The sequence below is a fragment of the Cyprinus carpio genome, chromosome B23, assembly GCF_018340385.1.
Source record: "Cyprinus carpio isolate SPL01 chromosome B23, ASM1834038v1, whole genome shotgun sequence".
Lineage (NCBI taxonomy): Eukaryota > Metazoa > Chordata > Actinopteri > Cypriniformes > Cyprinidae > Cyprinus > Cyprinus carpio.
The window spans coordinates 21,448,134-21,461,302 of NC_056619.1; the positions used below are offsets into that span (position 1 = coordinate 21,448,134).

Consider the following 13,169-nt stretch of genomic DNA (forward strand, 5'->3'; position numbering starts at 1 on the left):
GTACCCATTGATCCAAAAGATCTTCTTCCCTGGAACCAGTCGTCTTCTGTTTATTTTTGGAGACACGAGTCCAAAAGCAGTCATCTTCTTCCCTGGAACCACATGCAGCCTGGGAATCATTTCAAAGTAGCTGCTTCTGTCCACCTCATTTGTCTCTCCCTGGACAACAATGTGGCACTTCTCGGACGTCCCAACCACAGCTGGAGTAAAACAGTGTATCTCGTCCTGAGAAATCTTCTGTGTTTGATCCTTATGTCCTTCACTGGAGGAATTACCTAATGGACCTGTTTCTGAGGAGCTGCAACAAGCTGGGTTTTCCTGAGCAGGTCGGTGAAAGCTTCGCAGCTCATTTGGATGCTCAGATCTTTCTTTGGGTTTAACAGGTTTCTCTTGTGGTTCCATGAACCGACATTTTTGTGCTTTGGTCCCTTGTCCATGTTTCCTCTGCATGCACGGCGTACAGGGTTCCTCTGCGAACCTCACGGTGCGAACACAAGCAGTACGTTCCCGAGTAGCACTGTTGGACCTCAGCAGAGGAGTATGAGTCTGAGCCCAAGTTTGTGAGTATCCTTGGGTTTCTTTGGTAAGGTCAATTAGATCTTTGCAATTGCTTACCAAACTTCTGCTGTCCCATGTGTTTGGAGACACCCATCCCACCGGTCGCATCCCAGACTGAGTTGGATCCATTTCAGTGTGTCTGGGACTGCTGCTATTGTCTACCAAACGCAAGGACACTGCTATACCATCCCGTGCAGGACAGATCCTCGTCTCGACTGAGAAATTAGAAGGGGTAGGTGTATGTGGATGGCACGAACTCAAAGACTCTTGTTGGTTTGACGTAGACGAGGAGGCCATCCTCTGATCGTCTGCAAATTCAGGATTGGCCACCTCTTCCCAGGGAACCTTGACTACGCCCTGCTCGGTTTGGAGGATGCAGTGAGCCAGAGGTGTTCCATGTTTCCCATCGTTGAGTTCCCGAAGCCAGGCTTCAGTGAAGATGCTGGGGTACGAGGTCTCGGGTATTGGGGTTTCCTCCAGCACACGTTCCTCCTCCACCTCCAAAAGGCTCTGGACCACAATACGGGCTGCCTGGTTTCCAAACTGCACAATCTGCAGGTAGAAGTCTCCTGGTTTGAGCAGCAAAGGGTTAACGGGAGCGAGCTGGATCACGATGCGATCGTGTAAACACAGAGGCCACCCCGAAAATCTGAACACCCTCTGAGAGTACGGAGCCTGTTCGGGACACACAGAAAATCATAAGTGGAGGACATTTAGAACTCAGTTGAGAATCCCTTTTAGATTCCAATTGGAATGTTACATTTAAAGTTAAATTTGAAATTCAGTAGCAATAAAGATGCAGAATTTAAACTTGAATTTGAATTTGAATCCAATGAAGTTGTTCAAAAGAACTCATTATATATAAATAAAAGAAATTCTTATAACTGTAAGGTACAAAACAAACTGATTTTATGAAAGCCTTTTTCAAAAACATCCTGAAAAAGCTTTTTTTGAAGTTTAGATGGATGGATGGATAGATAGATGTAGACATATAGGAGGACATATGGATAGATAGATAGATAGATAGATAGATAGATAGATAGATACAAATGTGAAATGCTGACTGCCAAGAATTAAATTAGAACTAAATTAACTAATATATAAATAAAATATAAAGTGAAAATAAAGAAAAATTAGTTCTTCTTTTACTAATATAGATAGTGATTATAAAGTGAAAATAAAGAAGTACATCCAATGGAAGTGGTTCAGACGAGTATCTGTGGAAGATCAGGCTGATTAAGAGCTTTATTAAGGGATGCTCTTGATGTCAAAGATGTCCTATAATCACTGCGCTGAGCAGATGAACATCACACGGCCAGCTGCCTCCGTCACTCATTAATTGACCTCAGATTCTGCGGATCTTTATGAATGTCAGACAGCGGTCTGGAGCACTTATCTCAATGACTCCTCAAAGATGATCCGTTTGAAGACATACAGTATACTGCAGTCGCTTCTCAGATCAGCTGAGCTCAGACTGTCCCTGTATGACACTGCTGCTAATGACAATGTGCTGCTGACTGTTTTCAGACAATAATGTCAGTTTCACAGTGTTGCTTGTTATTATTAATCAGGAAGCATCATAAGAGAATAAGGGTTGTTGACGTACTGTTTGCATGGACTTTTTTTAGTAAGATACAGAAATATGAATGTATAAGGGAAAGTTTAAGGGTGTTTCCTCAACTTTAGGCACTTATGTCTTGGGTTGATTTTTACTAAAAAGTACCCCCCTCCCCAGTTTTGTTAAATGATGGTCAAATTTAAATTCTCTCTGAAACTTTTTACTGCGCCTTCATCATGTATTTTGTTACTGTATTTTGATTTGTAGTGTATTTTGATATATATTGTAAAATGCCTTTTATACAATTTCTTTTTTTATTCTAATTTCAGATCTTCATTCTAAAATTTGAAGAGAACAGCGTGTGCTCTTCTTAAGATTAAATATGTGACCTGTCAAGAAAACAAGTCAAAGGTAAATATCACTTATGAACAATTTTCAGCACATTCTATTAATTAACTTTTCTAATCAAGCTGAAAATGTCTGGCAATAGCTTGCCATTTTATTTTATCATTAAAATGTCTAAAATGATCTTTTCCATCACCTTTCTTTTGTAAATTGTGCAAAATGTGTAAACTATTTATGTAAAATATTATTTCATTTTATTTGCAATACATAAAATGATAGCTATGAAATCAGCCCTAGCAGAGTTTTAATTATATTATTATTATTATTATTATTATTATTGTTATTATTATTATTAATTCTACTATTTTATGTTGTGTAAAATGTCCAAAAAGCTCTTTTTCATCAAAAAATTAGCTGACATTTTGGTAAATTATGCTGAAAATGTCAAAATATTAATCAGTTTCATTTATAATAGATAAAATGATATATAAAAAAACACCCAAAAAAAGATTTACACATTATATTATAATATAAAAAATCTCAAAAAATAACACCCAATCCCCTTTTAATCAATTAAGTTCACACTTGTACAAAAAAAACAACCATTATGAGTGTAAAATTATTTAAGAGAGTTTATTATTTTCTGGATTTTCAGAAGGTCAAAAGGTCCCATAGTTGAAGAAACACCCATATACAGGTCCTTCTCAAAAAATTAGCATATTGTGAAAAAGTTCATTATTTTCCATAATGTAAGGATAAAAATTAAACTTTCATATATTTTAGATTCATCTTGCACACCAACTGAAATATTTCAGGTCTTTTATTGTTTTAAATACTGATGATTTTTGGCATACAGCTCATGAAACCCCAAAATTCCTATCTCAAAAAATTAGCATATCATGAAAGGTTCTCTAAACGAGCTATTAACCTAATCATCTGAATCAACTAAATAACTCTAAACACCTGCAAAAGATTCCTGAGGCTTTTAAAAACTCCCAGCCTGGTTCATTACTCAAAACCGCAATCATGGGTAAGACTGCCGACCTGACTGCTGTCCAGAAGACCATCACTGACACCCTCAAGCGAGAGGGTAAGACACAGAAAGAAATTTCTGAACGAATAGGCTGTTCCGCAGAGTGCTGTATCAAGGCACTCAGTGGGGAAGTCTGTGGGAAGGAAAAGTGTGGGCAAAAAACGCTGCACAACGAGAAGAGGTGACCGGACCCTGAGGAAGATTGTGGAGAAGGACCGATTCCAGACCTTGGGGGACCTGCGGAAGCAGTGGACTGAGTCTGGAGTAGAAAACATCCAGAGGCCACCGTGCACAGGCGTGTGCTTTTGAATCAGAAACAGCGGGCAGGTAAGCGCCTGACCTGGGCTACAGAGAAGCAGCACTGGACTGTTGCTCAGTGGTCCAAAGTACTTTTTTTTTTTTTTTTTTCGGATGAAAGCAAATTGAAAGGCAATGTTCATTCGGAAAATCAACGTGTGCCAGAGTCCTGGAGGAAGACTGGGGAGAAGGAAATGCCCAAAATGCCTGAAGGTCCAGTGTCAAGTACCCCACAGTCAGTGAGGGTCTGGGGTGCCATGTCAGCTGCTGGTGTTGGTCCACTGTGTTTTATCAAGGGCAGGGTCAATGCAGCTAGCTATCAGGAGATTTTGGGAGCACTTCATGCTTCCATCTGCTGAAAAGCTTTATGGAGATGAAGATTTTGTTTTTTAGCACGACCTGGCACCATGCTCACAGTGCCAAAACCACTGGTAAATGGTTTACTGACCATGGTATTACTGTGCTCAATTGGCCTGCCAACTCTCCTGACTCTGAACCCCAAAGAGAATATGTGGGATATTGTGAAGAGAAAGTTTAGAGACTCAAGACCCCAACAACTCTGGATGAGCTTAAGGCCGCTATCGAAGCATCCTGGGCCTCCATAACACCTCAGCAGTGCCACAGGCTGATTGCCCCCCATGCCACACCGCATTGAATCAGTCATTTTCTGCAAAAGGATTCCCGACCAAGTATTGAGTGCATAACTGAAGCATAATTATTTGAAGGTTGACTTTTTTTGTATTAAAAACACTTTTCTTTTATTGGTCGGATGAAATATGTAATTTTTTGAGATAGGAATTTTGGGTTTTCATGAGCTGTATGCCAAATATCATCAGCTATTAAAACAATAAAAGACCTGAAAATTTTCAGGTTGGTTTGCAATGAATCTAAAATATATGAAAACTTTAATTTTTATTCATTACATTATGGAAAATAATGAACTTTTTTTCACAATATGCTAATTTTTTGAAAAGGACCTGTATTTAAGGCCCTGTAACTGTTTTTCATGATTTCAAACACCCGTTTTCCTTCACTAGTCGCTCATTGCTAGTTTAAAGGGATAGTTCACCCAAAAATCAAAATTATGTCATTAATGAACTCACCCTCATGTTCGTTCCAAACCCGTGAGACCTCCGTTCATCTTCGGAACACAGTATAAGATATTTTAGATTTAGTCCGAGAGCTTTCTGTTCCTCTCCATTGAGAAATGTATGTACGGTATACTGTCCACGTCCAGAAAGGTTAATAAAACATACATCTCAAAGTAGTCCATGTGGACATCAGAGGGAGGGTCCGTTAGACTTTTTTTGAAGCATCGAAAAATACATTTTGGTCCAAAAATATCAAAACCTACGACTTTATTTCAGCATTGCGACTTCTCTCCCGGGTCTGTAATGAGCGCATTCACAGCACATCCGATTCGCGAACGAATCACTCGATGTAACCGGATCTTCTTGAACCAGTTCACCAAATCGAAACTGAATCGTTTGAAACGGTTCCGCGTCAACAATAAGCATTAATCCACAAATGTAGACTTAAGCTGTTAACTTTTTTAAACATGGCTGACACTCCCTCTGAGTTCAAATAAAATCAATATCCCGGGAGTAATTCATTTACTCAAACAGTACACTGACTGAACTGATGACCGAGCCAGATAACGAACGAAACATTGACTCTTTCTCGAGTCAAGAACCGATTGCATCGGTTTTCGGATCACCGGTAGTGATAGGAAGTTCTGTTCTTTTTCGCGAACCGGTTTCTTTTGGACAGTTTGATTCAATAAACCGATTGCCGAAAACGGTTCACCAGTTATTTTGCGCTCGACATAATGATTCATTGGCGATGATTGCCCTTGATTCAAGCCTTCGGTTTACCCGCGCTCATAACATTAGCACAGAATCAGTTCAGAATCAATCACCAAAAGAACCAGTTCGGTTCAGACGCGCTGTGTGTCAGTCTGTCTTCACGCTGAATGCGCAGTATCATCATCAGCACCTCGGTTCTCGAACCGGACACGTCCGACAGAAACGGATCTTGACTCGAGAACGAGTCAATGTGTCGTTCGTTCGTTGTATCTGGCTCGGTTCAGCAGTGTACTGTTTGTGTAAATGAATTACTCCGGGATATTGATTTATTTGAACTCAGAGGGAGTGTCACCATGTTAAAAAAGTTAACAGCTTAAGTCATTTGTGGATTAATTAATGCTTATTGTTGACGCAAGCGAACCGTTTCAAACGATGTTCAGTTCGATGTTGGTGAACTGGTTCAAGAAGATCCGAGTGATTCATTCGCGAACCGGATATCACTAAACTGCAGTGTTGTGAACGCGCTCATAACAGACCCGGGAGGAGAAGTCAATGCTGAATAAAGTCGTAGTTTTTGATATTTTTGAACCAAAATGTATTTTCGATGATTCAAAAAATTCTAACGGACCCTCTGATGTCACATGGACTACTTTGAAGATGTTTTTATTACCTTTCTGGACGTGGACAGTATACCGTACATACATTCTCAATGGAGGGACAGAAAGCTCTCGGACTAAATCTAAAATATCTTATACTGTGTTCCAAAGATGAATGGGAGGTCTCACGGGTTTGGAACGACATGAGGGTGTGACCTCATTATTTAATTTCACTATCCCTTGAAGACACCCTATCCCTTTAACTGCATGTTATTATTTCTGAGGTCATGGTTTTTTCCCACACCATCACACAGGCCGCCTGCTGCACGCTCTCCAGAAGTGTGCCTGGCAGGGATGAGGCCAAGTCGGACGCTCAGACACTGGAGGGCGTCTCCGTGGTAAACGACCCTCGATGACCTGGAAGAGCTGGCTGAGGACAGTAGAGGGCCGTGACCTCAAAACGGTGGGTAGAGGGCAGACGACAGCTCTGGATCGATTGAGTCCAGGGACTCAGGATTCTGTAAGAACACACATACAGTTGCAGTTCATGAAAATTATACACAGCAAATAAGAAATATTATACTATTTATAGTATATTATAAGTCTATTTATTAAAAAAAAAATGTTTAATACATTTACATTACTGTTTAAATGTTTGGGGTTGGTAATATTTTTAATGTTTTTGAAAAAAGTCTCTTCTGCTCACTAAGGCTGCATCTATTTGATCAAAAATACAATAAAAACAGTAATACTGTGAAATACTATTACTATTTAGAATAACTGTTTTCTATGTGAGTATAATAAATGTAGTTTATTCATGTGATCAATGCTAAATTTATTTCAGCATCATTTCTCCAGTTGTCAGTGTCACATGATCCTTCAGAAATCATTCTAATATGCTGATTTGCTGCTCAAGAAACATTTCTGGTTATTATCAGTTGAAAACAGCTGTGCTGCTTCATATTTTTGTGGAAACTGTGATTCATTTGTGACCCTGGACCACAAAACCAGTCCTAAGGGTCAATTTTTTGAAGTTGAATATATTATATACAACTGAAAGATGAATAAATAAGCTTTCCATTGATGTATGGTTTATTAGGATATGACAATATTTGGCCGAGATACAACTATTCTACAACTAGATGAAAATCTGGAATCAGAGGGTGCAAAAAATCAAAATATTGAGAAAATTGCATTTAAAGCTGTCGAAATGAAGTTCTTAGCAATGCATATTACTTTTCAAAAATCTATTTTGATATATTTATGGTAATACAATTAAAAAATTACAAAACATCTAAAATAAACATAACCTAAAATCAAAAATACTAATTATAAAAATAAAAAATCTCGATACCATTACAAAAAATAATATATCTATTTCTATTGCTACAAATATACCCATGCTACTTATGACTAGTTTTGTGCTCCAGACAGAGTCACATTTTATCTTTCAAGATTCTTTGATTAATAGAACGTTCAAAAGAACATAATTTATTTAAAATAGAAGTCCTAATGTAATGTAACATTAAATGTCTCAACACAAATGCATCTCCTGCTAGATCCTGGTTCTTACGGAAATATACATCCAGTTTTTATTTAACAAAAGAAAAAATGTACAGGCTCATACTTTCTCAGTTGAAGGTTGTTAGTGTAACAGACAGACAGACAGACAGGTGTGGTCTGGTAGATTGTGAGATGGTCCAGGGGGAGTTTTCAGTTTCTCTGACCCTCAGGCCCAAATCCAGCCCTTTAGTCTTTGGATCTGGATTTAGCCACTGCTGTTTCCCTCTCCGCACACGATGGCAGTGACGGACCGCAGGGTTTAATCGACATTTCCTACTGTCCAGGGGGTTATGGATACCACACACATACGTGAACACAGATACACTAGCTCATTTATAAGCCCCCAGGGCCCATGCCCTCACGCAACATTGCTTGTTCGTTCAACAAGAAAAATTTATGAAAGTGAAAAAAAAAGTCCACGACGTGGACATACAGCCAAGTTACTGGGGACCCATACTCAGAATTAGTGCCTCCATTGCCTTTGCATTTAAACCATCCAAAGTGCACACACTCGTGAACAACACCCCCGGAGCATTGGGCAGCAATTTATGCTGCAGGCGCCGCGGGAGCAGTCTGGGGGATTCGGTTGCCTGCTCAAGGGGGGGGGGGGCACCTCCAGTACAGTGGTATTGAGGGAGAGGTAGAGAGCGCTGTACATTCACTCCCCCCCACCTACAATTCCTGCCGGCGCCAGACTCGAACTCACAACCTTTGGATTGAAGTCAGACTCTCTAACCTCCCTTAGGCCATGACTTCCCCACAAGGGGGTGTATCAGATAGTTAAACTGATAAGAGACAACCGTACTACACTTGATCTATACCAAAAGAGCAGAGAAGCATATGTGCAAGGGAAACTAATTTAATGTCAACATGAAATAAAAATGGTCTATTTCCTTCTATTATGAACGATTAGTCAGTGGCACGCTATTTTTACAGGCTATACACTATACAGACAAATTTACCAATTTTATATGGACGTGGTACAAATTTAGAAGATTTGGGTGTTTACTTTCCAACTCGGTGTTCATAAAGTCTTCTTTTAAGTGGAAAGAAAAACATCACTTCAAATGTTTATTTTGATTACACTTTATAGACTATCTGTTGTGTCTGTAGAAACTTCAATTACGCTTTTCATTAATCTTTAAAGGTTTTTTCTCCCACTTCCCAGCAGAGAGCAATTGATATATACCATACTTAGGCAAGTTTTATTCGATCTTTATATTCTGAAGGTTTTTACTGTGGGTTTTGTTAAGATATCATTTGTACTGATTTATATAACATTTGTTCCTAAAATGTGCTGAAAATATATATTTTTTCTTTCTATTGACAGTATTAAAGTGACAAAAAGAGATATTCAAAATCACATCTATAAAAATATTCAACTCTAATGTGTCAATAAAATTAAGCAAGAATTGTGAACCTGGCTTTATCCAGTATTCAGATTTATTTTCAGGAAATGGATGTAAATTACTGCATTTTCATTAAGACAATGCCTTCCACTTGCATATGTTAATGGTAAAAAAGTTTTGCGAATATCTATTAGTTCGTTAACTGTGTTTGTTTAGTTTTGACTGCTTTTTGGACATTACCTCTTGGTAAAGCCAGATTCCCCCAGTTTTGAAAACAGTTTTTCGATAACTTTCTGGTGTGACAAAAAAAATTAAAAATATTTCTGTAGTGTGCTTTTCACTTAAATACTGACATAACTGGTTTTTGATCAGTGATCTTGAAAAGTTTGTATCTTGTGAAGTTGTTGATGTTAGATGGGGAAAGAGTCTCTGTGACACTGCCGATCCGGTGTATTTGTGAGCTGTATCCATATTTTATGGTGCAAGCTAGAAACAGACACCACGTTTGAGGCTTGCTGTGAAATATACCGCACGTGGGACCTCCGAATCTCCTCTGGACCCGGAGTGGGCCCATCCATCAACATCACATCGACTGAATGTTACGGGTGTGATGTGTGTGTGTGTGTGTGTTGATGTGTGTGTGGTGGGTTGGGTTGAAGATGTCAGAACGTGACCCTAGTTTTTAGTTGTTGTTTTAGTGTTTTGTTTGTTTTACGTGTTCCAGTTTCTCTCCTATCCGCAAAATCACCACTTCGTCTGGTTAGTGGTTTCTATCCCAAATCTGTCACAATAGTTTTTTTAAAGCCACAGCAAAGTTTAACATTAATTTTAAAACCTTATTTGAAAACACTGTAAGCTGCCCAGAGGGAGCACGACCAGTCCATTAGAACCTGGCATTGAGTTTGCAACTTTGTATGGACTTGTGTTTCAGGGGGTTTGCACGTGTTAACAGTCTTATGGATACAATACCCATACATGATTTTTGCACGTATGCAAAAGAAAAAGATTATTGGAGTATATTTTTACAAGGAAAATGAGCCAAGTCTTTACATTTTAACAAACCAGTTTACAACAAAAAAATTTACCAACCGCGTTTATAACGGGACATTTTTATGATTTCTTTTTATTTAGTGAGTTACCTGATAAAGCTAATATACATTTAGAATGGACATTTCGAGCACGAGGCGAAGTCTAGTTCTAAGTCAAAGGGAATGAAAAAAGTTTCCAAATGTACAATGATTGAATCATAATTATGATGGTTGTTTCATTAATACAATTTTATTAAGCACTATATTTTATCGTTTTGTTTTCAAATACACTTTCGTGTAACCGTGTACCACACATTGCAAGTACGATTTAAACAGCAATATAAATTTTTACCTTTTGAAAATAGTATCGATCAATACCAAATTTGGTTAATATTGTATAACTGAAAAATGATTTAATTAAAAATAACTATAGGGACATTAATATGTTTTTTAACGCATTTTTTTCTTGAATACCACAGTTTCAATTTATTTAATAAACTTTTTCAATTACCTTTTTGTAAAAATCATCCTTCACCATTGCACATAATTTTGTCCTTCTACTTTCCTTTGAAGTAAAGTTAATTTCTTTCTATGGATCTTAAAGTGTTCTAAGTGTCTAAGACACACAGAATTCAGAGTCAAGGAGCTCGTTTGCAAACACATTTCCGTGACTTGTTCGTCGATTTAATAAAAATTTTAGAGATCAACTAAACAGTAATTTAGTAAGCAGGAACTTGTTCCTTTATCACGTGTCGGAGCAAAATGCTGTTGCATGGTTACTTAGCACACCCCCCCGACAGTCAGGGCCAAACAAACGAAACATTCATGCATCGATGCATTAGTACCCGGACGCGCGACTTTCCTCAGAGGGCATGTCATCATGAGTTATGATTCACTGTCTCCTTTACAGACACACTGCTCTTTTCTTTTGGTCATGTTTCCCCAAAAAACATCATAAGATGTCATCAAGTGATACTAACCCCCTACAAATGGTGTAAAATTGTTTTACAAACACGACAGCCACTCTAAATCTATTTGCATTATAATTACATGGTTCATACCATTACTATCCACGGTGGCAGAAGGTCTGAGAACAGAACAGTAAGAGTTACCGTACCATTCTGACCAGAAGACAGCGCTTCTCCAGTTAAAGCTCCATGTCACTTTCTCTGAAGTCCCTTCTGAAGCAATGTGATTTATGTAGTGAAGCTGATCTGTGTGAAATAAATCCATCCATTCTGTCCAAGTCCAAACCAAACACTGAAGGACTCCTGTGTGTGTGTGTGTGTGTGTGTGTGTGTCTGTGAAAGTGGGCTGTCCACTGTACGATAAAGAGACTCGCCTGTTATTAAAATTTCCTTCTTCTTAGAAAGTACCCGTGATTCGTTATGACTTGTGAATATACCAGATTCTAATACATGAATCAATTTCTCTTTTTTTAAAAAAATGTCGTAAAAACATGTAGTACTTCTTGTCCACATTTCTTTTTCTTTCTCGCATCTTCGGAGCTTTATGTAAAGTCTGTGGAAATGGCGCGTTTGTGACACATTTATTTTTATAGTTTGTATTTCACCAAAGATAGTTCCCACTTAGATAGTGCATAAAAAATATTTTTATCACCACGCAGTACAAAAACCTGTTCCACAAAAAATTTGATTAAAGATTATGAGTAATTAAACGTTTTTCACAAATGAAAACTGCAATAAATCAAGATAACCTATTTTGATTCATGTTGAATGTTATTAATTCAAATAAGGGATTCAGACTGTACCATGAATATGAAGTGTCTCTTAGGTTGTATCAGCTGTTATTTTCAGTACTTTTTCAGCTACCCTTTTGAATCCACTTTCAAATTTGAAACATGTAAATTCAAACATAAAGGATATTTTAAAGGTGTAAGTTCAGAAGAGAACTTTTTGATTCTTTAGTTATTTAGTAGAAGAAAAAACACTGTATTATTAGTAAAAGAACCTAGAAACTAATATGCTCATCTGATATCTATCATCAATATCTGTGATAAAACCTCAAGAAGTTTTAATTGACCCCCAAAATCAGCATATTAGAATGATTTCTGAAGGATCATGTGACACTGAAGACTGGAGTAATGATGCTGAAAATACAGCTTTGCATCACAGAAATAAATTACATTTTGCAATGAATTACAATAAAAAAGAGCTATTTTTGGAATTGTAATATTTCACAATATTATGTTTTTACCATATTTTTGATCAATTAAATATGTACGCAAAATGTCCAAACCTGTTTAAATCTGTTACTCACATGAACTTAGAACCTCTAAACTCTCAGTGAGCAGACCAAACGGTTCACAATGCAAACCGCAAATGATGCCCTTCACGACCCTCACAAACGCTGACCGCAGTCACAGAACATGAACAGAGACGAAACCCCTGAGAGACGGAGAACACATTCCCCGGAGAGAACCGGAACCACAGCGTTCACATGGCTTTCACATTTACTCATGCAGTGAAAACAAACAGTTTGCTTAGTGGGAAATGCTGATACAGCGATAATCAATCAATCAGTAAAAAAATTGGCATTTTAACAAAGCAAAAATCTGCTTTATAAACCACATGAACAAATGCAAAATGTCCAGTGGGAGAGCATAGAGGCATTCAGCTCCATAATTTCTCTACATGCTGAGTGAGAAATTGCTGTTCCTAGGCTCCATTAGATAGAAAATAGCAGTTAAAGATAGCAGTCATTAAACCGACCCGACCCTCCATAGAGAGAGATGTGTGTGTGTGTGTGTGTGTTTAACTTGTGCAGGAAGTTTTGAACACCACAGATCACGAAAGGCGAAACTATAGGGTCTGGACATCCCAGACTGTTGTGTTTAAAGCAATAGTTCACCCCAAAATGGAAATTTGCTGAAAGTTTACCTCAACCTCAGGCCATCCAAGGCATTAAAGACAGATGAGTTTGTTTCTTCATGGGGAAGAGATTAGGAAAAATGTAGCATCACATCACTTGCTCACCAATGGATCCTCTGCAGTGAATGGGTGCCGTCAGAATGGAG

General features: G+C 38.1%; 1 protein-coding gene across 1 annotated transcript in view; it reads right to left on the bottom strand.

The window, feature by feature from the left end:
• si:dkey-65j6.2 overlaps positions 1 to 13,169 on the bottom strand; it is a 56,054-nt gene that overhangs the window by 15,108 nt on the left and 27,777 nt on the right. Inside the window, exon 3 of the mRNA XM_042750536.1 lies at positions 5 to 1,233. Coding sequence (XP_042606470.1) covers positions 5 to 1,233 — 1,229 coding nt within the window. The remainder of the gene's footprint in view (positions 1 to 4; positions 1,234 to 13,169) is intronic.